Below are 25122 nucleotides of genomic sequence, written 5' to 3' on the forward strand. Positions count from 1 at the left end.
ATATGATTTATCGATCAAAATATTTTTAATGTAGTTTTTAAACTTAGGAAATGATAAACTTAATACATGCTCCGGAATCTTATTGTAAAATGGAGGTTCTCTATTCTGTTGTATTTTTTTCCGAAACTTCTAAACAGATTTCGATGATTATTGTTTGTTAGAGGGGGAGCTTCTTCTGAAAGAGTTCGTCCAGGTTCAGAAGTACTCCCACCATACATATTTATGTCGCCAAGCAGTAATGTGACCATTACTGCGTTTCGGTTTTGAAGGGTGTGAAATTACAGGCACATGGGACTTGTCAACTTACGTCTCAGGTTGACGGGAGCAGTGGCAGTATCTTTCAGATCTTTGCGATTTAAAACTCTGAGTGAAATTGCGACTGTCATGGATACGCGTGTCGTATACCACCAGGCGCACGACTGGTTTGTCCCGTTGGTAGTATAAAAAAAAGACGGTCAGTGACATTTTAGCAAACTATACCGGATTATGGACGCATGATGAAGTTTCACGACGTCCAAAGGAGCGTTAATATGATTACAAATCGTGAAGACTGGCACATTCTCAAAATTCCATGATCACTGACGCGTAGCAAGTTGCAACTCTCATACGCCGCTACTAGGTAACGCTACCAAACTCGGTATATTTATGTAAGACTACCTATGTTTGCAGGAAGCAAAATTTTTATTATGATGAAAACCAGTGAAAGACATTCTCATCAACTTATATAGTTCTTTATACACCTGGAGGGAATGAGCCTGGTGGTCTGTAACACAGGACCCCAACCTAGTACAGACTCCAGCTCTCACCAAGGAATTCGTTATTATATATGAAATGTAACTACTTATAGACCTTTCGCATTTCGCTAAAGCATTTCGACGCATTGCTTTCTCAAACTCTTATCGTATAAAGAGTGATATTCAGGAGATGCAATACTTTCTATTTATTTTAAATTTCTTATCAGGTGTATTAATTTGGATGCATTACTTTAAGAATAAGTAAAAACCAGTGTGTAAATATGAAGTAAATGTGATATGACATCAGCCTGCAACATTTGTATACACAATCCACTTTTTGCATTACAGTAACTTTGTGCTTTAAGATATGAGTTTGAGGAAAGCGTGGCGACGATCTTGTATTTTGTAATATATATGTATAAAGGACTCAATTTTGTTCGAGAATTTTACGAATTTCCAACTTTTGAAATTTAACAAAATGGCAGTTGCAATATTTTTTACCGACTTCAAAAAAGAAGGTTTTTAATTTGACTGTTATTTTTATGCAAGTTACGCGATAGCTCCGGCCGATTTGTGAACTCCGGATTAGTGAACTGATTGTAAACATACTTTTTTTCCGGAAAAATAGTTTCATTTCCTATGTGTAACAATCGCGAAAACGAAGACCTCGAGATTCTTTTTTTGTTGGAAAGAGAATACTTCAAAATTGGTCCTATTTAAATTTGAAGAAAATATACCACCTCTAAGGGTGGCAAACTAAGGGATGAATTCGGTTTTGCGCACTTTCCGGTAACCGATTTCAATAAAACTTGGCAAATAAATGTCCTAATTCCACTTATTGTTACTATTAAAACATTTATATGGCCAACGCCTATGGAGTGTAATTCGCTGCCTGCAGCCTTGTTCCCTGAACGGTATAACTTAGGCTTTTTCAAGGCGAGAGTGAATAGGCATTACTTAAATGTGCATGCTCCGTCATCAACTGAGATGATGGAAAGTGATGATGAGGTCGATGACGATGATGAATAGGGATCCAATGCGCAATTGTTTTATATATAAAAAAAAAACAGTAAAACAAAATTAATTTCCCTACTGGAAATCGATTTTTGTTTATGATACTAATGGACGAGACGAACAAGTCGTGCGTCTGTTAGTAAGCGACACGCCTGTTAGTAAGCGACACGCCTGTCTATAGCAGGTGCAGTGCCGCTCAGAACTTTAAATCGCAAAGATCATAGGGGCGCTGCCACAGCGCCCGTCACCCAGAGACATAAGTCCCGGGTGCCTGTAACTTCACCAGCATCCTTACCCTTCAAAATCAAAACGCAGTAATGCTCACATTACTACTTGGCGGCAGAAATGGGTCTGGTGGCAGTCCTTCCGTGGACGAACTCTTTCAAGACCTTTACTGGTACTACAAATCGAAATTGAACCCGAAAAACCGATAGACCACCAAGGTCGTCAAAATATTCTTTTAAACTATACTAATCACTGCACACTGTGAATCACGACTGTGAATGATTTAATGCAGGTCACTGGGTAACGCTGCGCACGCGCAACTCGAGCGTCACCACTACACGCAGCTACTGTGCGTGGGTTACACCATAGACTTGAATATACGTAGAATAGAACAACCAACTAAAACTCTTTTTCTTTTATTTGTAATATGTTGCACTGTGCAAGGATTTTTTTTTTCTGTCAGTTTTGTGTATATTTTCTTCACTAACTCATAAGCGACTTTACAATTATAATTACAAAAGGCGATAACGTGAAATATTTTCATGTTGTCATACATTATGTAAGATAAATAAATAAATATTATTACGTCTGGCTCTTTCATTTCCTGATACTTAAGTATGTATTTAATTTTGACTAATACATATTTTATTTATTTATTCAGTCAAAAACTTGAAAGACGCTTTTTTGAGCTTAAATTGAGTAACTTACAAAGTGTCAGATTTTTTATTCTAGATAACCCCACCAAATAACTCCACAAATCTCAAACTAAGGATTCCCTTGAACCACGAGTATCAGAGCAACGGAATTAACTCCAAGGCAACACCCAGACCAGATTCAGTTTAGAAATATTCATATAAAAATTGGTGGTGGTTGGTGGTAACTTTCACGCCTATATATGTATATAGCGCCTATCGCCTACGGCCTAGCAACCACTTAGCCAACGAGGTCATAAATAACATACGAGTGCATTTTTCACCAAATAAACGAGGTTTTTCTTTTTATTTGGCTTACAAAACTTGTTACAGAGTTATCAGTCTCTTAATGAGACATGCTTAAATACAATTCGAATACAATGGAACCTACTAGATGTAAGCACAACATGCATATAATTTTCACGTAAATCTTCTTACGAACTAATTTGGACTCGGATATCTGAATTTCTGTTTAGAAACTAAATAAAAAAAAGCAAATGAAGAATGTAAATTAGATATTTAAAAACAAAAAAGAAATGCACAAAAAGTGTTTGATAACTTTTTTTAATTTTACGTATACACCGTTTGGCTGAGGACACAGAACCACCGAAAATATCGAAAACATTTTGAATACAATTATAGTCGCTACATATTCTATACAGAGGAGAATGATTACCGAGTCTTGTCTTACATGCAGGCAGAGCAAAGATTTCCCGGTTTTGTAATCGGCTACCTGTCCGACGGAGAGAAAACTAGACATGCTCCAAAATATCCAGCGAATCAATGTGACCATGGATTAACTTATATAAAAACATGATGTCTGAAATTTTCCTGCACATGAATACGAAAAAAAAGACCATAATTGGTGACACGCGACTGATAAGAGAGAAGCTGTTTACACATGTTATCAGACTACGCCAAGTGGTACAAGATTTGCTTCTGCACGAGCTCCGATCTATTGGAATAGACCTGGTAAACTGAATTCCATACTGGACTAGAACATTCCAGGGTACTTCGTATTAAGGAGTTGTAAATAATTACGGTGAGTTGAGGCTCCTTCAGTATTTTCATCTGTCGAGTAATAAAACCACACAATCTAGACTATATGATTTCTGAAACTAAGAGCACTGTCTATAGTTTTTTGCCTTTAGCCATCAATATAGTCCACTGTGTCTACTCTGTAACTAGTAGAGGATAAGCTAGATATCCTCCAGTCCCTCCAGCCGCCTTTCGATTTTTTTCTTCTTAACTTATTCAATTTCAGGTTTAACCCCTAGCGATTAGCTAACAAACTGGACACGATTTGCTGTAATGTTAACTAGTTCTAATATATGTTTACATTTAAATAAGTGCCATAGATATTATACTACAAACCAAGATAGTGTCTCTTGACTTGATATCAACCTCATTGTCATTTAGCACTGTGCCTGGTACATCGTTCAGAATTTCTTGTAACATATAGTCCGGCCTGCGCATTCCTTGGAAAGACACTTCGACGTCGGTAGGTGAGCGTGCCGACTCCTCTGCCAAAGCAGAAATTTGGTAGTTGACTTTAGAGTCAACGGCTTAGCGGTGGCAACCACTAGTAGTTGTACAACACACATCGGGAGATGAGCCAACAGTTACGGTACCTATATAGACAATAGGAAGGTGCTGTACGTGTACCCGGGGTGGCTCACTCGAGGCACTAGTCTCTAGAGAACCGGATGAAGTCAAGTGACGACGATCTGTGACAACCCTTTACACTAACTGATTTGGAGTCAGAACCTGAACTTGTAAGGTTGTGCACGCACAGTATATAATGCCCTTTCCGCATAACAAGGAAAGCAAAAGCAAAATAGGCAGGGTACCATAAGCGCACCCTAGGGTGCCCACCCAAGGCACTACGGTCTACCACTTACTACCTGTGTCTACGGGCTGATCTAGGCTCAGGGCTTGACTGATAAGATCCCCGTGCAGGCTTGCTAGGCTTTCTTGCTACACAAGATTACAGGTGATAATGCCCTTCCCATGTAACCAAAATGTTAAGTTGGGAGGACACTATAATCAAAACTCAATAGAAGATATGGGACTGTGTCCACTCTATTTCTTCCTGACTCTATGCGAACTTTTCCACTCCACCCACCAACAAGAGTTGAAAGTACAGTTTTAAAAGCAACAGGGTGGGTATGTTTTATCCAATACCCCTCAAGTTGTTGTTGTTGCTTGCCGGCTCCTGGCCCAATGTACGTAGCCGCTTTTAACAATTATTTGCAATTAACGTGGAAAATTTGTTATGTTCTGTGCATACACGAGTGTTGTAGGTAGAGTCGATTTGTGTTATAGTGCTGGCAATTGTTTTCATTGTGTGTGAAATGTTTGATATTCAATTGTTATTTAGGATAATATACCAAATATTAATTATTAGAAATTTATTCTCGTTATAAATTTAAACGTATATATGTTTTCAGTACGCGTCAAATGTCCAGTGCGTAGAACATATACATCGTTTTTAATTTACATGTAGCACTATTATCGAAGTGATTGAGTTTTTTATTATTTCATTGTCGAATTTATTGTGATTTTATTTTTCTTTAAAAAAATAGTGTTGCAACAGCAATTAAAATTAATTTTATTGTGATCGCTCTTCAAAAATATCTTAACTATATTTCAACATAAAATTTTAACTGCTTTATATACACAGTGTCTCTAACAATTTTGGTAAAAAATTTATATATTTATTTTTAATTTACATATTTTTTTATAATAATAATAATGATAATAATTCATTTATTTGTGAAAACACAGGTTAGATATGTAAGTTGACATGTACAAAATGAGTAGGTATAGTTTCACTGTGTCCGGCCAAACATTTTGTATGCCACAAACATATTGAAAGTATATTTGGTATATGAATATTATAATACAAACATAATTACCGGTATTGACAATATAAAAATGAAAATTAATTTTAAAATTAATTATATATATAATAATTAAAATTAATTATATATATAATAATTAAAATTAATTTAATTTAATTTTTTTTTTAAATGGTGGATGAAAACACAGCTGCGCGTTAGAGACACCGTGTTTGTATAGGATGCGTGACAAGTTAATCAAATGAACACTTTACGATCTTAGAGGTAATGTTTATTTTTATAATATACATATTCAGTAATTTTTTTATAATTTATTTTGTTAGCCCGCAATATGCCGGGCAAATGTCTCTCCATCCGACTTCAAAATAGTATTTTTAAAGCAAATTGTTGTTCCTAAAAATATTAAAAAATATATTTTAATGTTCGATGCTGAAGTACCTAATTCACACACATTTAAAAATATTCCTAAATGTCAATTTCAATAATCTTTTTCAATTACCGTTACTTGAGTAAAACCTAACAGTAGAACAGTTTCTTCACTTGGTAAGAAATTTCAAACAGAAATAACTATTCTCAAGTGACTAATTAGATGAAATAACGTGAATTAAGCGAGTTACCCAGATCTAGTTTGGTTTGTCACAACATCTTATTACCAATCGTTACTCCTTATCTTAATTATCATCTTTTCAAATCTGGGTCTTATTTTGATTGTGATATTTATTTATTATCTTACGAAATAACCTCGCAAATCTTAAAATTTATCTTACATGTGCATAGGTAAGGGCGGAATTTGGAAGTGGGTTTATATATGCTTCAAAAAAACTTGACGATCTCGTTGACCCAACGGCTTATACCGTGGGCACTGGATAAGGAGGTCCCGGATTCGATTCCTGGTGCGACCAAATTGGGAAATGAACTTTACTAAATTGCTTCTGGCCTGGGTGTTCTGTGAAGAGCCCCAGAGTGAACTTCGTTGCTCTGGTACTCATGGCACAGGGAATACCTTAATTTGAGACCAGGTAATTGACGTGGTTGCCTGGCACATTATTATTATTAAAAACAGTAAGAACTTCCTGTTCCACTTTCAGAAGGTATTTATTTAACCAAATGCAAATTGCACTAAAGCGTACACAGACCAAAGCCTACGCTGATATTTATGTACAGCGCATCAAGAACTAGATAAGGGTGAAATTAAGAGGTGCCTAATATGTAAAAGCACCGATATCCCCTATCTTAAAAAGTGCACTTTAGAAAAAAATATCGAATGTATTTCCGCTATAAACTTAGTATGTTTTCGCACCAAAATTGAAGTCTAAGATTTTAGCACATATTTCTACAAGTGTTTTAAAACATCAAATGTTGAAATAAGAGATTTTTCCAGTGCATGCAAAATTCCATTCTACGTCGATTGGCATTAAAAACTAAATACAATAAATATGTTCAGTAAGTCAAAACCGTCGTTCTCATTCCGTAACTGAACATACATTTAGACGGCTTTTATCAACTCATTAATAACTATGTGTTTTATTGCGGATTAGTATAAAAAATATTTACACCCGGTCGAAATAGTTACTTGCATTTGAATTTGAATCGTTGAATCGTGTCCCTGCAATTGGGCTAGCATGACAGCGCGCCACTTGCGCGAGAACAACATAAAAACGGGAAATATTGCTATTCTCTATGCAGAACTAGCAGTATCTCGCGCTCTATGTCGTGCTAGCCGTACAGAATGTAGTTCTCAATTAGACCATGTTTATTAGAGGAGACCCGTACTCAGCATCGGAGCGTTACTTTCTCTCAAATGGTTTAGTAAACTATTTACAATGCAAAAGTGCAAGTAAAATTTTGTTCCATTTTTTTTTACCATGATAAGTATACTAAATGTTTAACGAAAGTGTACTTTGAAAAACCAATAACAAAATCTAGTTATTTTGCTACCTTGTCGTTTTACCATACACTCCATTTAACGATATGGTCATTTTGATATCTTGTAGTTTGTATTGTAAGTTATAGTCTTTGTATAGAGGGGGTTGTTTTGCGATTTAGTCCTTATGCTGATCCAGGTCATTTTGAAGATATAGTATTATGATACCGACTCGTTTATCTTTCTTCGTCAAAGCAAATGGATCTGTCAAAGTCAAATAAAAATTAAATAAGTAAAATATTTTACACTTGAAAACGTCATTTTTTAACTGCTCGTTCACTACGCTGACCTGTCTGAGAAGAACGACCAAGAAACTCAAGGCATGCTCTTTTAAAATAAACTTAAATGCTATGGAATACACTTAGAATCATAATTGTGTGGAATCTAGACTGACGTTGTGTTTCCATACATCTTTATCTAACATATTCTTAAATTTTATAACATGACTTTTCAACTCAATTACTTTTAATGTAAGTTTCAAACTTTGGAAAAGATAATCTTAACATATGCTCCGGAATCTTATTGTAAAAATATCTTATTGTAAATCGTTTATCTTAGTTAAACGAAGTCGTGGTACCATGAGTTTGGACTTAGGTCTAAGATTAATATTATGGATATCTTATTCCTAATGAAATGATGTACATTTTTACGAGTATACAAAATCGTGATACCAGTCTCCTTAAACTTTTCTCTGAGAGAAACCCGAAAACCTAAACGGTACGTAAAACGAATCGCTCGTTTTTGCAACACAAATATGGTTTGTAGATATCTGCCGCTTTACCCCGCATGAGAATCCCGTAGGACATTATACTATGGAAGTAATATTTGAACTTTAACAAAGAAAAAAAGAAGAGATGTCTGAACTTCTCATTATTCAAATCGACGTAAGCGTGCTTGCTGTCTTTACTACAAAGGTTTAATACAAATACAAACCGCAATGAAGTATTTTATGAGGCATTACTTGGTTAGTTATTGTAAAGTTGTAATAAACTTTTTGAAAATGGTTCTAAACATATGATAATATTTTCAAGTAAAAACAACATTTCAAACTACCTATGTAAAATTATACTAAATGTATAATATAAAATTATTCTAATTAAATAAAGATGTTTAATAGCACATACAACTTTCCCACGATAAACAACCTAAAAACCAGTCTTTAAAAAGATGACAGCTAATAACATGTGACCAAAATAGAGAGTACAGCAATAATATGACGTATGGAACTCACTACTGAATATTGTATTTGACCGGTTAACCAAGTGACAACTGAAGTTAGTTTACAAAGGTGAAATAACTAAATCTTTATACTTACATATAGTACTGGTTATCGAACCAAAGACTAAGTAAGACCTAGGTTGTCATTGACCTCTACCAGTTACCAAACCGAAACCTTTCAAATTATATGTTCAACATAATACAATTGGAGACTAAATCCGGGAAGTACATTTCAATGTTTGAATAGTTAATTAATAATTTAAAAATTCTAAACGATGGATGGAAAACGTGGTCGGATTTCCTTCTTTGCGTAAATTGTTGAAATCGATTTCTACTCTTATAAGCGTCCATACGCCAACACTTGTGTTAAGAACGCAATGGATGTAGAAAGTTCATTTATTCCACCCGGGAGGAATAAGTCGTAAGCATGTTGCACTGAGACATAGTAAGTAAGTAAGTAAGTAAGTAAGTAAGTAAGTAAGTAAATTCTTTATTTCCTCCACAAATTTGTAACAACTTAAGTAAACATAAGAGATATTAAAGTAAAAAACATGACAGGAAAATTTGTAGAGGCTGGAGCCTAAACTAGGATACCCTGTATTTTAGGTCACCAGGCCTCCACCTCCAGAAATGCTGATCAATATTTATAAATCTATATTAACAAGTTACATGTATACTTAATTGGAAAAAAGAGTGATAACAAAAAAAATAAATTTAAATACAATATAAATATAGTATTATATTCTATAAATATACAATATAATATAATAATAATAATCATAATAATAATAATAATAAGTTAACAAATCCTGTAATTTCACCTGTAATTCGCTAACAAATAACTAACAAATCAAAATCATAGTGGGCGCCGTGGCAGTGTTTATAACCGTCAACCTCTCAGTAACTATGTTCCTTCATGATAAAAGTGACGTCTAGTGCAAAAAACACGTGTCAAGATATCATGTAATTATTAATCAAACTGCTTGTTACAGAGCCTTGTCACTTGTACTACACGGCACTGGCACAGGAGGCCGTTCATTTCAAAATGAGCTGATCACTATCAATCATAAGATTGAAGACTTAAAAGCAACTGATTGACCTTAAATGTTACACCTGTATAGCAATTAAAAACAAAGTGTTGAATTAATAATTTTAGTAAGATGTTAAAGTTTAATTTCCAAAATTTTGGAATTCGAATTCGAATTCGAATTTTTGAATTATTGAAAAAATAAATAAACATTTCAAAATGGGAATAAACGCAATAACACAATTTAATAGGTATTTGCACATATACTTGAAAATATAAATTATATGTTATTAAAAAAAGACAAAAAAAAAGAGACATGGACATGTCTAGAGGAACGCTTAAAAGAGGTTGAATTGTGGTAACTACGATCGTAAATGGACCAATTGCCACATATACTAGAATATTTCATAGAAATTAAGAGGTCTTGTATTAATACGAGTCATGCAATCAACGGTGCCGCCGAGGGATAGTGCTTTTCTCAAACAATGTAAGGAAATAATAAAAGAATAAAGAGAGGAATATGTATAATGGAAAAAGTAATTAGTATTAAACTAGGATACCCTGTATAATAATATTTGACATATTAAGACAATTGCTAAACGAAAATGTTATTGCTTTTCCAGGCACAGTAGTAAAAAATAGCAATAGCAAACGAGCACTGAGCAGTTGGCTGTATGAGTTTTTCTTTTGCTTGTTTACATAGTTCAATAGTAGATCGATTTAGAAGCTTAGAGCAACGAACAGCACTGGATTTTCATACTTATTCTGCAGGCCTTGGCCGGAAAGAAGTCGCTCCTCCAAATGACAAACTTTCCGTGATCTTTTTGAAAATAATAAAAGCATTTCCGAGCATGGTTGAAAAGAATCTTTTTGCCTCTAAATAACGTACCCTTGTAAAATAAATTCACAAAAGCGCTGAAAATCGAAAATAATGCGAGCTACATGAAACAAAATGATGTATATGTAAAATTCTACAACTTATTAATATTTTACCAACGAAATAAGTCTATAACTAACTCTGCTGAAAGTTGTCATTTTATAGATATACAATAAAACAGCCAAAGGGATGACCCTTATCAATAATGGACTTAGTTACAATTTTGCCGGAAAAAGTCTTCTAGTTCGGTTCACAATTTTCCTTTCTGTGTTGCGGTATAAATGATTCATTTCGATTAAAATTTTAAATTATGTCAATTAGTGGTATAACGAACAAATTGTGGTCAAATACTCGTCGCTGTAATAAGCAATTAAAATGAATGATCCGTCTAAATTTGACAACACGCGCGGTTGAAGTCCCCACTCTAGAGCTCCTTTAACTCTCACATTTTTCTATGCTATCAAGTGACGGGACAAATAAATGGTGAGGCTTGTGGTAAGCGTCACATCTACTTATAACAGCTGCAGTCCGCCACCTTCCAACATAAGCTGACAAGTTCCATTTGCCAGTAATTTCACCAGAACCTTGACCCTTCAAAATAGGAACTCAGTAATGCTCAAATTACTGCTTAACGTTAGAAACGGGCATGATTGATTCTAGATCATGTTGTTGAACACGTTCACATATCTCATATAAATGGTATGCCTTATGTATTATGTATGTTTTAGATGATTAAAAAGTAGTTTGTAGTTTTGATTTCTATACATCTGAGCAAAAATGAAGAGACACCTCTTAGTTAGATTTTGGTGTGTTCTTAAACATTACGAGGTATATGTACTCTATAGTCCTGTATAGCTCAGTCATAAACCAATATGACGTATTTGTTTTAATTATTTTTTTTATTTTATTGTATAACTGTCGAAAACAGTGCGTTTAAACTTCCATTCTATTTCCTTTTCAGATTTCAAAAATGGCGCTCAAACTGATAATCTTATGTGGTCTGATCTCCATATCTTCAGCAGCAGTAAAGCTCCAGGAGATGTTCTCCTGGAATGCCATGGACTGGGCTTACCCTGATCAACAATCCAAAATCGCAGCTCTCAATTCTGGAGAGCTCATACCCGAGAACGCCCTGCCTGTTGGTATCGAGCGATGGGGGAACAAGCTATTTGTCAGTGTTCCTAGATGGAGGCCTGGTAAGTCGAACTTATTAATGCTGTATACATGTCTCATTTAGGATATATTCTTTACTCAACAACAAATCTTGGGAGCTGAATCATGAAATCAAATAACCTGTCAACGAATATCATGAAAAAGAAGCGATTAATAAATTAGATATGATTGTTGATGACTTTATCATCTCAGTCAGCCATGACCATGGGAAAGGGCCCGAAAAGTTTATTTGTTTCAAAAAACAAATATATGCGATTTAAAACCGAGAGCAGTTCCATTTGCAAAAAGAAGAAATGTTCAATACAAAACTTTCGTACCACATCATCTACACTCACATCTGATATAGGCTACCCGTTATTTATACTATCCACAACAATTTCGCTCTGGTCTCACCCATCTACGACCCGCCACTTTAACGACGTCGTCTACCCAACTCGCTGTAGGACTTCCTGAGTTTCTGTAACCAATTCTTGACCACCATTCGGTTATTGATTTGTTTTATTTTGTGAAAAAGCTCCACGAGTTTTATTATAATGATTAAATACAAAGATCGATTCCGTCTCCATTATTTTACTAACTAAGCTATAGGTCGAGTTACCAAGTCGACGAATTTCTTCTATGTGTCCGTTATAGATCTCTTTGCATGGGGTTTTCGGCTTTACGGCACCGCAAGCGACATCTGAGAGAGATTTTATGAAACTTTTCATTCGGTTTGAACCAACCATTCGGTTGTCACTTTACTCCATCTATCATTAACACGCCTCGCAATATGTTCTGCCCAGTTAATTTGAACTCCGTTATCCGATCTCTTATGTCATGAGTGAACCTTACTTCGTATTCTGATTTCTGAATTCAGAACTCTATCTAAGAATTTGATTGGAATTGTCGATTATCGTTACTGACAACTCTCACTCACTTTTTCTCTCTTCAAATTTTTATACCTTCTTCAAAAATGGCTTATTTTCCTTAGTGATTTCAAATAGAATATTTCTATCAGGAACTATCACCTGTTAAAATTTGCACTGCACCCATAGAAACACTTTATATATCATTTTTTTGGTTCTAAGTAGATCAATGTGAAGAAAGGAATTCAACAAACTTAACGTTTAACCAGAGAACCATGAAATTCATTTAAGCCTAACTTCGTATTAACAAACTTTTTAAGCCAATTTGATGTTTGATTACAATAAATAAATACAAATTTCAGCCCAAAAGCTGCAATTCCTTTACATTTTTCTGTTGAATGCGTAAGAAGGCTCTCAGAACCGAAAGTCGACTAGGTAAGTATCTTAGGGCATTGACTGCATATCGCATTAGGCAGAGGCCACGGACTTACACTTGTGATGGTGTGACCTCCTTGGATCGTCATCCCACCTTTTTATTTAAATTCCTTATTTTATTCTCACACTCGTATTTAAATTCAAATTTTGAATTATTCCATTCTTTGCATCACATTCTGATTTTGTTTCGTTTCATCGTCACTCCCTGCCCGATCGAAGTAGCGAACACCTCATCCTATCTTTTGAACCTTTTACTAGTTATATTTGCACCGTTTACATTTTAAAGATCATAATATTATTGTTAAACCTGAATAAATACCTATAAAACTGGACTTTCAACTTTTGAACTACAAAACTTACTAAGTAAGATGTATGGAGGCTGTGGAGGCTGCGGAGGCTACTACTACATTCCATCCAACAGGAAATAACGCCACCAACGCCAGCAGCCCCCTCACACTCTTACTGCGAGGAAAATAAAATACCGCTGACATACCGTTTAACAATCATACCCCATACAGCGAAACTTGTACAGTAGTGAAAAGAAGTGAACACGAGTGTCCTTCGAGAGTTTAGGTTTAAGTTTACCACGCTACTCCGTTGCCGGTTAGGAACTTTAATTTTAATCAAGATAATTTCATCATTAAGGCGAGTCTATGGCGAGTCACCGGATGAGAAGCGGTAAAAACTGTTACTGCTAGGTGAAATGGTTTAGGTATTTACTATTAGATAACGATCAAAAAATATACAACACACCTAAGGAATTTGTCTAAAGAATGTGCTAATGTGTTACACAATAACATGTACTTTATCCGATCATATAAAATCCTGAAAACAGGCTAAAGCAAAAGTACAAAATATGTAACTTTAATAATATAATAATAATAACGCACACACTCAACATAGCCCCACACTAGGGAAACCCTGTGTCGCCGTTGTCATGGACATATACATAAATAACCACAGATTACACCCAAACTCACGAGAGAAATACATGTAGGCCATACAAATATTCTCCCGGCCCGGGAATTAAGCCTGGGACTCTTTATACTACAGAGAACCTGCTAAATTTTGGTTTTCAACTGAAGCCATTTTAGTTATTAAATTCACATTTATCCCGAAATTTGCAAATTGCCTAGCGGTCAGCGACACGCCGGACGTGTCGCCCGCTGCCCCGTCAGTCGCCATCGGACGCTTGTCAACGTCAGATGTGTGTCAAATTTTCTTCGCGTGTTCTTATTAACTTGCAATACGCGAATTGCAGAACGCAAGGACTCCCCCTCATATCTCTAAAATGTAGGCTGGCATTGAAATACCTCGCCTTAAAGCAGGTGACCATTGGTACAGATAGGCCCTCAGGTGGGAACCCTGCACCGCCTACACAAGAGGCCAGTTTTCCAAACTAGGCTAACATAAAAATCAGTGAAAGTAAAAAACATTCTAAGGTCGGAATAAATCTATTCGACAACATAAAACGTTCGCACGTCGTGATTACATATGATTTATATAGAATGACCTTGACCAACAATACAACTGGCCATGTACCGCCTATAATTCACAATATTTATACATTAGTTACTTACGAAATTTAATTGAGCTTCGAAACAAATACGGGCGTAGTAAGTACTCTAATCAATGACTCACTTCCGATTTAACACGGGCGAAATTGAGTTTCGTTTCGGTTATGTTTTTGAAGATCTTTTTGTTTTTGCTTTGACCTCGGTTAGTACTGATAAGCATTGGATAATGAGGTAGAACCAATTTGAGAGACAAACTTCTCTAAATTGGTTCTAATCTGGGCGTTAATTAATTTTACAGCTCTGGTATTGATAGTACAAGGAATTGAGAATAGATAAATTAGAGCAATTGTCTGACACACTATTATTATTGCTATTTAAGACATCTTATTTAGGGATTGGCAAGCGCCCGGGTTTTAACCCGACGCTTTGTTAACATCCATTAATGCCCGAAATCGAGGGGAATCCGGGACCTCTGCATGGCAGACCAGTATGGTTACCGTTCGGCCACAGAGGCAGTTAGAAAATACCTTTTTCCCAAATTGATCCTACTGAGAATTGAACCCGGAACTTCTGCATCCATTGCCTATAGTGCAACCCGTCAGGTCACCGAGGTCGTCTAAGAATAACATGTACTACTTAGCTACTCGATTTAGTATGTCTATGGTGCATGTAAGTTTCCACCTCACGGATTAATATCAGTCAAGTCAATTTTAACGTCAAATTTAGGTTAATATAAACTAACTGACGCGATATCGCAATTATCAGCTTACTTTATATTAATTATTGCAAATGTAGTAGCCAGTCCATTTAATTCAAAAGTGTCGTTGTCCAAACAAAATACATTGTTGTTACATATTATATTTGTTGCCATGGCAAATAATTCATATCATATCGTAGCCACAATATAATATAGTACGATCTATGTACGTGACCCAAATTATATATATCTGAAATATTATAACTCTCATTAAGCAAAAAAAGTTAGAAACCGTAGAATCTTTAAACCTCTCTAATAAAAGTATCATTTTGCAGATGTAGCCTTAATACATGAAGGATGCGAATTTTCAGTTGCCAGGATTCGAAATTTGAAATACACACGGAATGTTTCTTAACGCTCTAGAATTCTCTATCTCGAAACATCGAGAACTTTCGTAACTCGTTTTACATTTTTTTTTTTCAATAAACTAAATATATACTTCTAGATTGATACATAGGTATTTTTTACAATATCAAGTGACGGGACGAACAAGTCGTGCGCCTGATAGTAATCTACACGCCTGTCCATAACAGTTGCAGTGCCACTCAGAGCTTTAAATCGCAAATATCTGAGGGACACTGCCACTGCGCCCGTCACCCTGAGACATACGTTGACAAGTCCCATGTGCGTAATTTCACCAGCACCCTTACCCTTCAAAACCGGAACACAGTAATGCTGACATTACTGCTTGGCGGCGGAAATAGGTAAGGTGGCAGTACTACCCTCGACGAACTCTTGCACAAGGAGCGCCATTGCTACTAAATAAATAGGTCTAAATTATATCGATAAGTAGTGCTATGCGTGTTTAAAGACACACGCGAAGGTTTTCTATTTGCGAAATGTATGCTTCTTATTTCAAAATAATAAATATGTGCGTAAATATTTCTCAAGAAAACCTGCGACTCGCAGAAGTAATAACTCTATGGAGATGATTGTAGTACCTAAACCGAATTGGTCGCTAAACCCCTAAAATTGATGTTATATAAAGCAAATGCTTATTAAATAGCACTATTATTAATACATACTTAAAATAGGTATATACGACCAATTATATTAAACAGCATGAACTTTTTTATCCTTAAAAAGAATTCTATTTGACTTCAACATTTAACAACTATTATAATTGTGTGGCAACCGTAGCACTCGTAGTAATACAGTTTCGAAATTCGAACATAGTAATCTTTTTTAGGAACTCGCAGATTGCATTAAAAAAAAACTTTTGTGGCGTTAACCACGCAGTCCATGTACCTGGTGCCAAATCTGACAAAATTCTGTTTATATATAAAAAAAAAAATTTCGTGAAAAGTGAAATAAAACTTTTACAGATTTATCACAGATGGCGCTATGTTAAAAAACAATAAGATCTACAACAAACACATGAAAAATTCGTGAAGTCCGTTGGTTCGTTCCGTGGCTTAGTTGGCATAGCATCTAGCACTGTTTGTTGGGGAAACTTTGGTTCGAATCCAGCTGGATCGAAGTGAATTTTTTCTAAGTGTTCGATAATTGTTTAATAATTATAACAAACTAGTGGTGTAACGTTACTAAAACTAATCATTCGAATGGGCAAATCGTAAATCGAGTCCAACAACAACCATTCGACTAGAGTCGAATGATTAACAATACCAAATGCCTCTGCCATTTGGTCGGGTGCACGACTCGAATGGTTATTACATCGGAACACCTCATTCATCATGTCCATACCAATATATCCCTGTCCGTGACCTTGAGACCTTGTGACGGGATGATCAAGTCACCCATCTGGTGATAAATGACACGCCTGTCCATAACAGGTGCAGTACAACTTAGTGCTTTAAATCACAAATATCTAAAGGGCACTCCTACTGCGCCCGTCACCCGGAGGTATATAGTATGTTTCTATATGTACTTAGGGATTTAAATACTAGAGCCAAAAAATAAACATGACACAGCCTATAGATTGTAATCTTTAGAAAATAAACAGTAAAAAAAATTATACGCATTAATCACGAAATGTGTATGTCCATATTCAAAAAACGTTCATACTTTAGGTAAATAAATTCCATCAATTCAGATCACTGATGATAATAATAATAAAACACACACTCAACATAGCCCCGCACTAGGGAAACCCTGTGTCGCGGGTGCCATGGACACATACATGGACAACCACAAATTACACCCAAACTCGCGAGAGAAATAAATGTAGGCCATACAAATATTTCTCCCGGCCCGGGAATTGAACCTGGGACCTCTGCGTAGCAGTCCGGCATGGTAACCGTTCGGCTATGGAGGCAGTGAATAAAAGTACACTAGAAACATGAGGTCGCATCGTGCTTAGGCTCCTTAAATTGGTTTTGACTAGTTGCTAGCTCATAGATAGAGAAAATCAAGTATATAAACAGAAATAGAGACGAAATGTCATTTAATTTGTTTGAAAACTATTCTGCCAAATCATTACGGTGACAACTGTGCTGCCGATTGGTAGCCCGAATCCGAAACAATAGACGGGTGTTATCAATTTTGTTTCACTTCAAATCTTGACTTGAGCTTTGCTGTAATGAAATGTTGAAAAATTCCATATTTAATATTTAATTACCGATAAAATGTGATTCCGTTTGTTTTGTAATTACATGTATTGCTGTTTTTCCCACACCGAATGGAACAGCTCCCCATAGTTAAAGACATTAACTTTATTACAATAAATAGAGAATATACGGAGACGTACACATAGGTCAGTTGTTGGTTGAGGAATTGCCAGGGATGGATGTCCCTTATTTTGTCTCTATTTCTGGTTATATACTCGATGATAGTGACTTTATGGACTTTTACACTGTTTTGCATCTAGGATTTGTTTAATATTAATTTAATATATCATTATATGAAATTGAACATCAAGCACTACACTTTTGGCTATGTCACATCTTGTACATAGGTCAGGCTGTGTGCTAAGTCTTGTCACAAATTAAAATAATATTTTAGGCAATCGTTGCATAATGAGGTTTCTTAAAGTCGAGTACTGTATTTAGGTTACGAGGCTTTGCCAAATGGCCTAAGGAATAGGTACGAGATTTTAGGACCTATTTATGTCGTGATTCCACCATACAGCCTCTAAAGCCAAACAAACGCTACGAAACAAAAAACCAAAGAGAGAATAGATCTGGCCAAGTACCGCATATATTTTCACCAATATTTTTTTTTATATACATTTATAGCCTGGTTGCAAGACTTTTATGCCAATTTAACCAATCAGGAGGCAGTATAGAGTTTCAGTAGCGTCCTAATTGATATTTTAAGTAGAATAATACGACGTTCTTTTTCTGGAACTTATCATATTTTTGTATACAGAACTTTAATAAAATTCCAATGGCGAGTACCACAGGCAATAAAATTTTGATTAAAAAAAGAACGCTTATGATCCGTATATGAAATTACAATTATACTGGTTAATTACCGACTCGTGTTGGGCAAGTTTTCAGGTGTAGCCACAGACTCTCGAATTTGACAGATTAAAGTACAGGAGCAGGAGAAAAATTAAAATAACCTTCGTTCTCTTTAACAAGATGTTAGATGTACTTTAATGGAAACAAATAGACATAAAATTAATTAATAGGTACCCATTTTATTTGCTTATCTTTGGACCATTGTTCGATCTACCAATGTACTGTGATTTTAGTCTGTATTGCATAAATAAAACAAAAAATATGAAATCAGGAAAAGGTGGAGTCAAATGTTAAATTCTAGAACAACTGCAGTGCAACAACGAATTATCCAATTTAGACGGAATAGTACCGATTGCACGCTTCGCTGGCACAACTCGCGTGTAGGAAAATGTATACCTATACATATACAAACATAACCGTACATAATGAAATGGAATTACATTTGTCTCTTGAAGATCATGCGTAACTTGTTTTGCGTAAAAGCAAAATCGTTTTGTGATGATCTTTCACTTTTCTAAGTACCACAGTAATACGTGATTTATTACATCAATACAAGTGATTGGCTAGTGTAATTAAAGATCAAATCACATGTTGTCATGGGCATGAATTCACGTAATTCATAAATATGATGGATATAATCTCAGTAAGTACAGAGTATTAAAAAATCAACCTCAATAGTTTGTGGAATTACATCTGTTTGCCAAACTTTATTGATATCGGTTACCGGAAAGTGCCGACCGAATTATATATAGGAATATTTTCTTCAAATTCAAATGAAACCAATACTAAGGTAACCTCATTCCAATAAAAAAAAGAATCATTATAATCGGTTCACAGACATCCACGTAGAGATATTTATACCAACGAAGTTGTAAAAAAAACTGTCGAATTCAGAACCTCATCCTTTTTTGAAGTCGGTTTAAAATCTGTTATAGCGCGCCTCCTTAGCTATAGACAACCAAACTGGCCGTCTGTGTTACTTGGTATGTCAGATAGATTTCTCGCGGTCGTCTCTCTTTTTGTTTTCTTGAGAGTTAACGTGTGCTTTTATGCCAACTTCGACCAAAGATCCCGAAAACCACAAATTTGAGGGGTCTCTCATACTATAACAAAGTAAAAGAATATGGGGCCGATATTAGCTAGAATTTTAAGCGCTTGCATTTTGCGTTACCTGCGCTATACTGTACAACATTTTGAGTTAACCAAGAAGTCCGCGCAGTATCAAAGTATAAAAGAAAAACAAAAAACATCTAACTTTAAACAGTCATGTCGATCTACAATCTTTTGCCATATTTCGAATTCCTCCTTACTTAAAAATATACCTCTTACATACACATTGCACTATGAGTGTCTTCTGCATTGCAAGCATTGGTTTAAGATGTACATAAGTTTTATAAGTCGTGTCCATTCCGAAAGTTTTGTACAGGCAAATCTGAAAAAACTGTGTCGGGCGCATACGGTGGATGAGGTAACACTTCTCAACCTAACAGCAGTTTTTGACAGCTTTGTATAGATGTGTTTGGCGGGGCATTATCCTACGACACTCTATCGATTCACCTGTTCTTGTTGTTTTTTATGAATCTTAAAAAGTTCCCGCGTATTTTTAAAATGAGCGCTCAAATATTATTCTTGAAATGACCATAGACAATATAATTTTCTTTTTAATACTAATATTAATGCAACACTAACGGTACACATTCATAGCCTCGCACTAGGAAAATCCTGTATCGCGGGAGCCATGGGAGTCACATACATTACATAACCACAAAGTACACCCAAACTCACGAGAGAAATAAATGGAGGCCACACGCTCATATTTCTTCCGGCCTGGGAATCGAACCCAGGACCTCAGTCCGGCCTGGTAACCGTTCGGCCACGGAGGCAGTTAAACATAGTTTAACATAGACTATAATTATATATTTCTTAAAAATATTTTTTTTTTCAAATTTGTATGAATTGATATTTAATTTTTTTATGTGAAAGTATAAGTTATTAGTAAGTATAAGTTTATTTAGGTATATTTATATATACATATATCTACGTAGGTATAATATATCATTATTTATTAAATACTTTATAAATTACTATGTGTGTTTATTTAATTTTTTTATTTTGTATTTTTTTTTTATTTTTACAATTTATTCTTTTATATTTTTATTTTTATATTTGTAAAATTGGCACACTACGTCTCCCACTCCGATTGGCTTTCCTCTAACTCTAAGGTTGTCCGGAAGAGATCGCTCTTAGCGATAAGACCGCCTTTGCCCACATTAGTGTTAAGTTGTTTATGTACTATTCTTGTTCTTGTGTGTGAGCAATAAAGTGTTTATCTATCTATCTATCTATTTTTTTTTAAATTTCTCCACTAGTTTGTTATGTTTATTAATATTATTTTTTTAATTTTTGAAGTACTTTTTTGTTTAAAGTTAGCCACATGGAGGCAAAAATAGCGCGGACTTTATAAGCAGCCAATTATACTCGTATCTTCCTACATTCCACTTACAAAAGACATTAAAAACCGCAAGATGTGCGCCTAAAATGAACAAACAAAATTATCTATGTGCCTCTGTAGTGTAATTATGTTCCTAATAATAGAAATAACGAAATGTTATTTAGTATTTTTACAAAAAATATGTAAAAAAAAAAGTCATAAATTTGTGACTCACATGTTAAAAATACAAATAACTGCATAATCATATGCAGCTAATAATAATAGCCCATTATAAATAGTAACACTGCAGGGCACAGACCTTCTCTTAAAATTAGAGGGCTTTAACTCACATACCGGTGATTGAGAACTTTACACACATCATTAAATTCTTTTGCAGATGTGTGCAGGTTTCCTCACAATGTTTTCCTTCAACGAAAAGCTCATAGTAAATTTCAAATTAAATGTCGCACATTAATTCCGAATACTCAGAGGTGCACGAGTCTTGCACCTGTGTGGCGGTAGGTTAGACTACCACGACTACATGCAGATTGCATTATTTATTGTGAAAAACTTTATTTAGATCCATATTATTGTGGCAAAAATTGTTCTTATTCTTGCCGTCTTTATTCGCTTTTTTCCCCGTCTGCCACTATTAGCAGCAAACTACAACGGTAATCGGTTGATACAGTACAGAACTTCTAATTATTTTAATTTTTTTGCAAATTCCAGGTATTCCAGCAACTTTGAACTACATTCCATTGGATGCTCCGTACGATCCGTCGCCGAAGTTAATTCCTTATCCAAGCTGGCAAGGCAATGAACTCGGGAACTGCGCTAGTGGTCTCACCACCGTCTATAGGATAAAAGCCGATCAATGTAATAGACTTTGGGTTTTGGATGTCGGCACTTACGGCTACGGTAAGATTCAGTACCTTAACTTAGACACTTTATTCAATAGAAACGTATATCACAAAAAAAACATCATAAATTTACAACCTAAAGATCAGCTCTAGGTTTCGTCAATAGGTAACTAGAACATAGAAAGTGGATTTACAAGGGATTTCGTAAAAATTTCTTGCCCAAAAAATCCCATCCTATATCATGTCTAGCTCAAAAATTCCCATTATACTGGCAACGTGACCTCGCTAGATGGCAATGGACACCTGTTGACCTAACCACAAGTTAGTTAGTTTCTTTGTCGGCGACCTAATTCAGAAATAATCATCCAGGGAAGTAGCTATTTCTGAAGCCAAGCAGTAATGCTCACAATACTGCGTTAGGGCTTTGAAGGGTAATGGTGCTGGTGAAATTACAGACACATGGGACTTATCAACATATGTCTCAGAGTGACGGGCGCAGTGGCAGTGCCAGTAGGCAGTGGCAGATCTTTGCGATTTAAAATTCTGAGTGGCACTGCAACCGCCGTGCACAAGTGTAACTGGTGGTAACACCAGTCGCCCCGTTTGTTCGTCTCGACACTTGTTATCATAAAAAGAAATTTCATACACATTCAAAGATGCACAAGTAAGATAAATAGATAGATAAAACGTTTATTGTCTTACATCACACACACACAACAATATAATAGAGTAAATCACAGAAATCAAAATTAAAGATCAACCTAATGATCAACAATTTGTGTGTGCTAAAGCAAGCCAAATAGGCCGTGGCTCAGTGCAAAATTTGCCCCACAGCAAAGCACTGATTTTCAGCCACCACCATCGAGGGTAGCGCGTCGCATCAAAAGCAAAAAGATTGTGAGGTGAATGTAGTGTGCATATGTATTAGTATCACATGAGTATTATGTAGATTATAAAATTTCTAATAATTTAAATAAGAAAGTACGTATATAGCTTATGCTACTTTTTTATTTTTTTCAGAAAACGTCACGAATGTTTGTCCCTTTGCCCTGAACGTTTACGATTTGAACACCGACCGCCGTATCAGGAGATACGTATTCCGCCCCGAAGATATCCTCGCATCAACTTTTATCGCCAACATCGCTCTCGATATGGGAAACAGCTGCGAAGACACCTTCGCATATTTCTCTGATGAACTCGGTTACGGGCTAATCGCTTACTCATGGGAGCAAAACAAGTCTTGGAGATTCAGCCACGGATACTTCCTACCTGACCCTCTTGTAGGAGACTTCAATATCGGTGGCCTTAACTTCCAATGGTTCGCTGAAGGCATCTTTGGCATCACTACTTCACCTATTGGTCCTGATGGATATCGTACACTCTACTTTAGCCCCTTGACAAGTAACACTGAGTTTGCTGTTTCAACTAGAATATTAAGGAACTCCTCGAAAGTAAACGATGCTTACAGCGACTTCAAGGTGGTTGGTGTACGTGGTCCTAATGGTCATACCACGTCTCATGTGATGTCAGAACGAGGAGTGGAATTATACAACCTCATTGATCAAAACGCTATCGGATGCTGGAACTCTGCACTACCTTTGAAACCCCAAAATACTGCTATCGTTGATAAGGACGATGTTGGCCTAATATTCCCTTGCGACATTAAAATTGTAGATGAATCAGAAGTGTGGGTAATTTCAGACCGTATGTCAGCATTTTTGGAAGGTGAATCTGGGCTTGATTACAGTGATATTAACTTTAGAATCTTCACTGCTCCACTAGATACTTTGATATCAGGAACAGTATGTGAGCCTCAACCACGTTTCGTCGCTCCTGCTGAAGTCGTCCCGAGCCTTAATTATTTTAATCAATTCAAAGTTCCGCCATCGCCGCAGCGATCATTCCCACGAATGCCAGGACAACCCCAAATACCAATATTCAATTCAGTTAACCCTCAAAATGCACCGAGAGTGACCAGCTACATAAACTTCCCAGCTTTACCAACAACTCCCCGACAAGTTAGCGCCTTTACTGATCCAACATCAAACGTATCACCTGCAGGTACTTGGTGGTGGAAGAAAAATTACCAAGTTTTCGAATGAGTCAATGGGCAATCTCACGTAATATTAGGTTAATTACAAGTAGTTCTTGCCATAACTCGTTCATGTTAAGAACATTCTAGAATATAATATAATGTTCTTTTATGCTTTATCGTAGTTATCCACCCCAAGGATCAATACAGTTACAATTTTTTATAGCCTGTATTTGCCAGCCTGTTTTCGTTGTTATGTTAAGCTATTTTATTTGCACTGTTATCTCTGACCGTTATTTATTTATTTACCTTTATAACTATGTTATTCATAATAACTACGGCCTCAGAGATTTTTATTTATTAGGCAGGTCTGTAACCTACAAATTTAGTATTTGTGAATGTCATTTTAAGCTTGCATACTTGTGCAATAAATAATAAAAACTATTTCTTCTTTTATTACCTAGTGTAGTTTTTTTAAATATAACATTATCAAATCGTATTCAAAGTAACAACTTATTATGATTCATTATAATTATGTAACAAGCGTGGCATCCGTAATATTACAGTTTCGAAATTCGAACATGGTAACATTTTTTAGCAACTCGCAGATTGGATTTAAAAAAAAACTTTTGTTACACTAACCACGCATGCCATATACCTGGTGCAAAATCTGACAAAATTCTGTTGATATAAAAAAAACTATTTATTTCGTGTAAAAGTGAAGAAAATCTGTTATAGATTTATCACAGATGGCGCTGCGGCAAAAAGTAGTTTAAAAACTAATTGGTATGTATGTATGACCATGAGACCTGTAAAGGGCTCGAAATGTCGGTTTGTTTGAAAAAACAAATATACGCGATTTAAATCCGGAAAAATAGTTTCATTTCCTATGTGTAACAATCGCGAAAACCTAAGAACTCGATATTACAACTATATTCTTTATTTTATATTATTAAAATTCAGAGTTTTTGGTCAAAGTGACAATTTAAGTGAAAGTAAAAATATAAATATTCATTCCCGCCGCTTAAAAGACTCAAACAAAATGGTCAAAACTAAACAATCTAGTCATTGACTTACA

The 25122-nt window shown here is 35.5% G+C and overlaps 1 protein-coding gene across 1 annotated transcript; it reads left to right on the forward strand.

The window, feature by feature from the left end:
• Nucleotides 1-4850: 4850 nt before the first annotated feature.
• Nucleotides 4851-24312, forward strand: LOC113235030 (protein yellow). Its single transcript, XM_026470553.1, has 4 exons — nucleotides 4851-4890; nucleotides 11534-11768; nucleotides 21882-22070; nucleotides 23033-24312. Exons 2-4 carry the CDS (start codon nucleotides 11543-11545, stop codon nucleotides 24112-24114), a joined length of 1497 nt encoding a protein of 498 aa, XP_026326338.1. The 5' UTR covers nucleotides 4851-4890; nucleotides 11534-11542; the 3' UTR covers nucleotides 24115-24312.
• The last annotated feature ends 810 nt before the right edge of the window (nucleotides 24313-25122 follow it).

The sequence above is a fragment of the Hyposmocoma kahamanoa genome, unplaced genomic scaffold (assembly GCF_003589595.1).
Source record: "Hyposmocoma kahamanoa isolate Upper Pololo Valley unplaced genomic scaffold, ASM358959v1 87, whole genome shotgun sequence".
In the NCBI taxonomy this organism is placed as follows: Eukaryota; Metazoa; Arthropoda; class Insecta; order Lepidoptera; family Cosmopterigidae; genus Hyposmocoma; species Hyposmocoma kahamanoa.

What these genes read in the sequence shown, in the direction of transcription:
- LOC113235030 (XM_026470553.1), top strand. Translation starts at nt 11,543, where the DNA reads ATGGCGCTCAAACTGATAATCTTATGTGGTCTGATCTCCATATCTTCA. An exon ending in TGTTCCTAGATGGAGGCCTG is followed by an intron (nt 11,769 to 21,881) that starts GTAAGTCGAACT and finishes TGCAAATTCCAG; the next exon opens with GTATTCCAGCAACTTTGAAC. An exon ending in TGTCGGCACTTACGGCTACG is followed by an intron (nt 22,071 to 23,032) that starts GTAAGATTCAGT and finishes TATTTTTTTCAG; the next exon opens with AAAACGTCACGAATGTTTGT.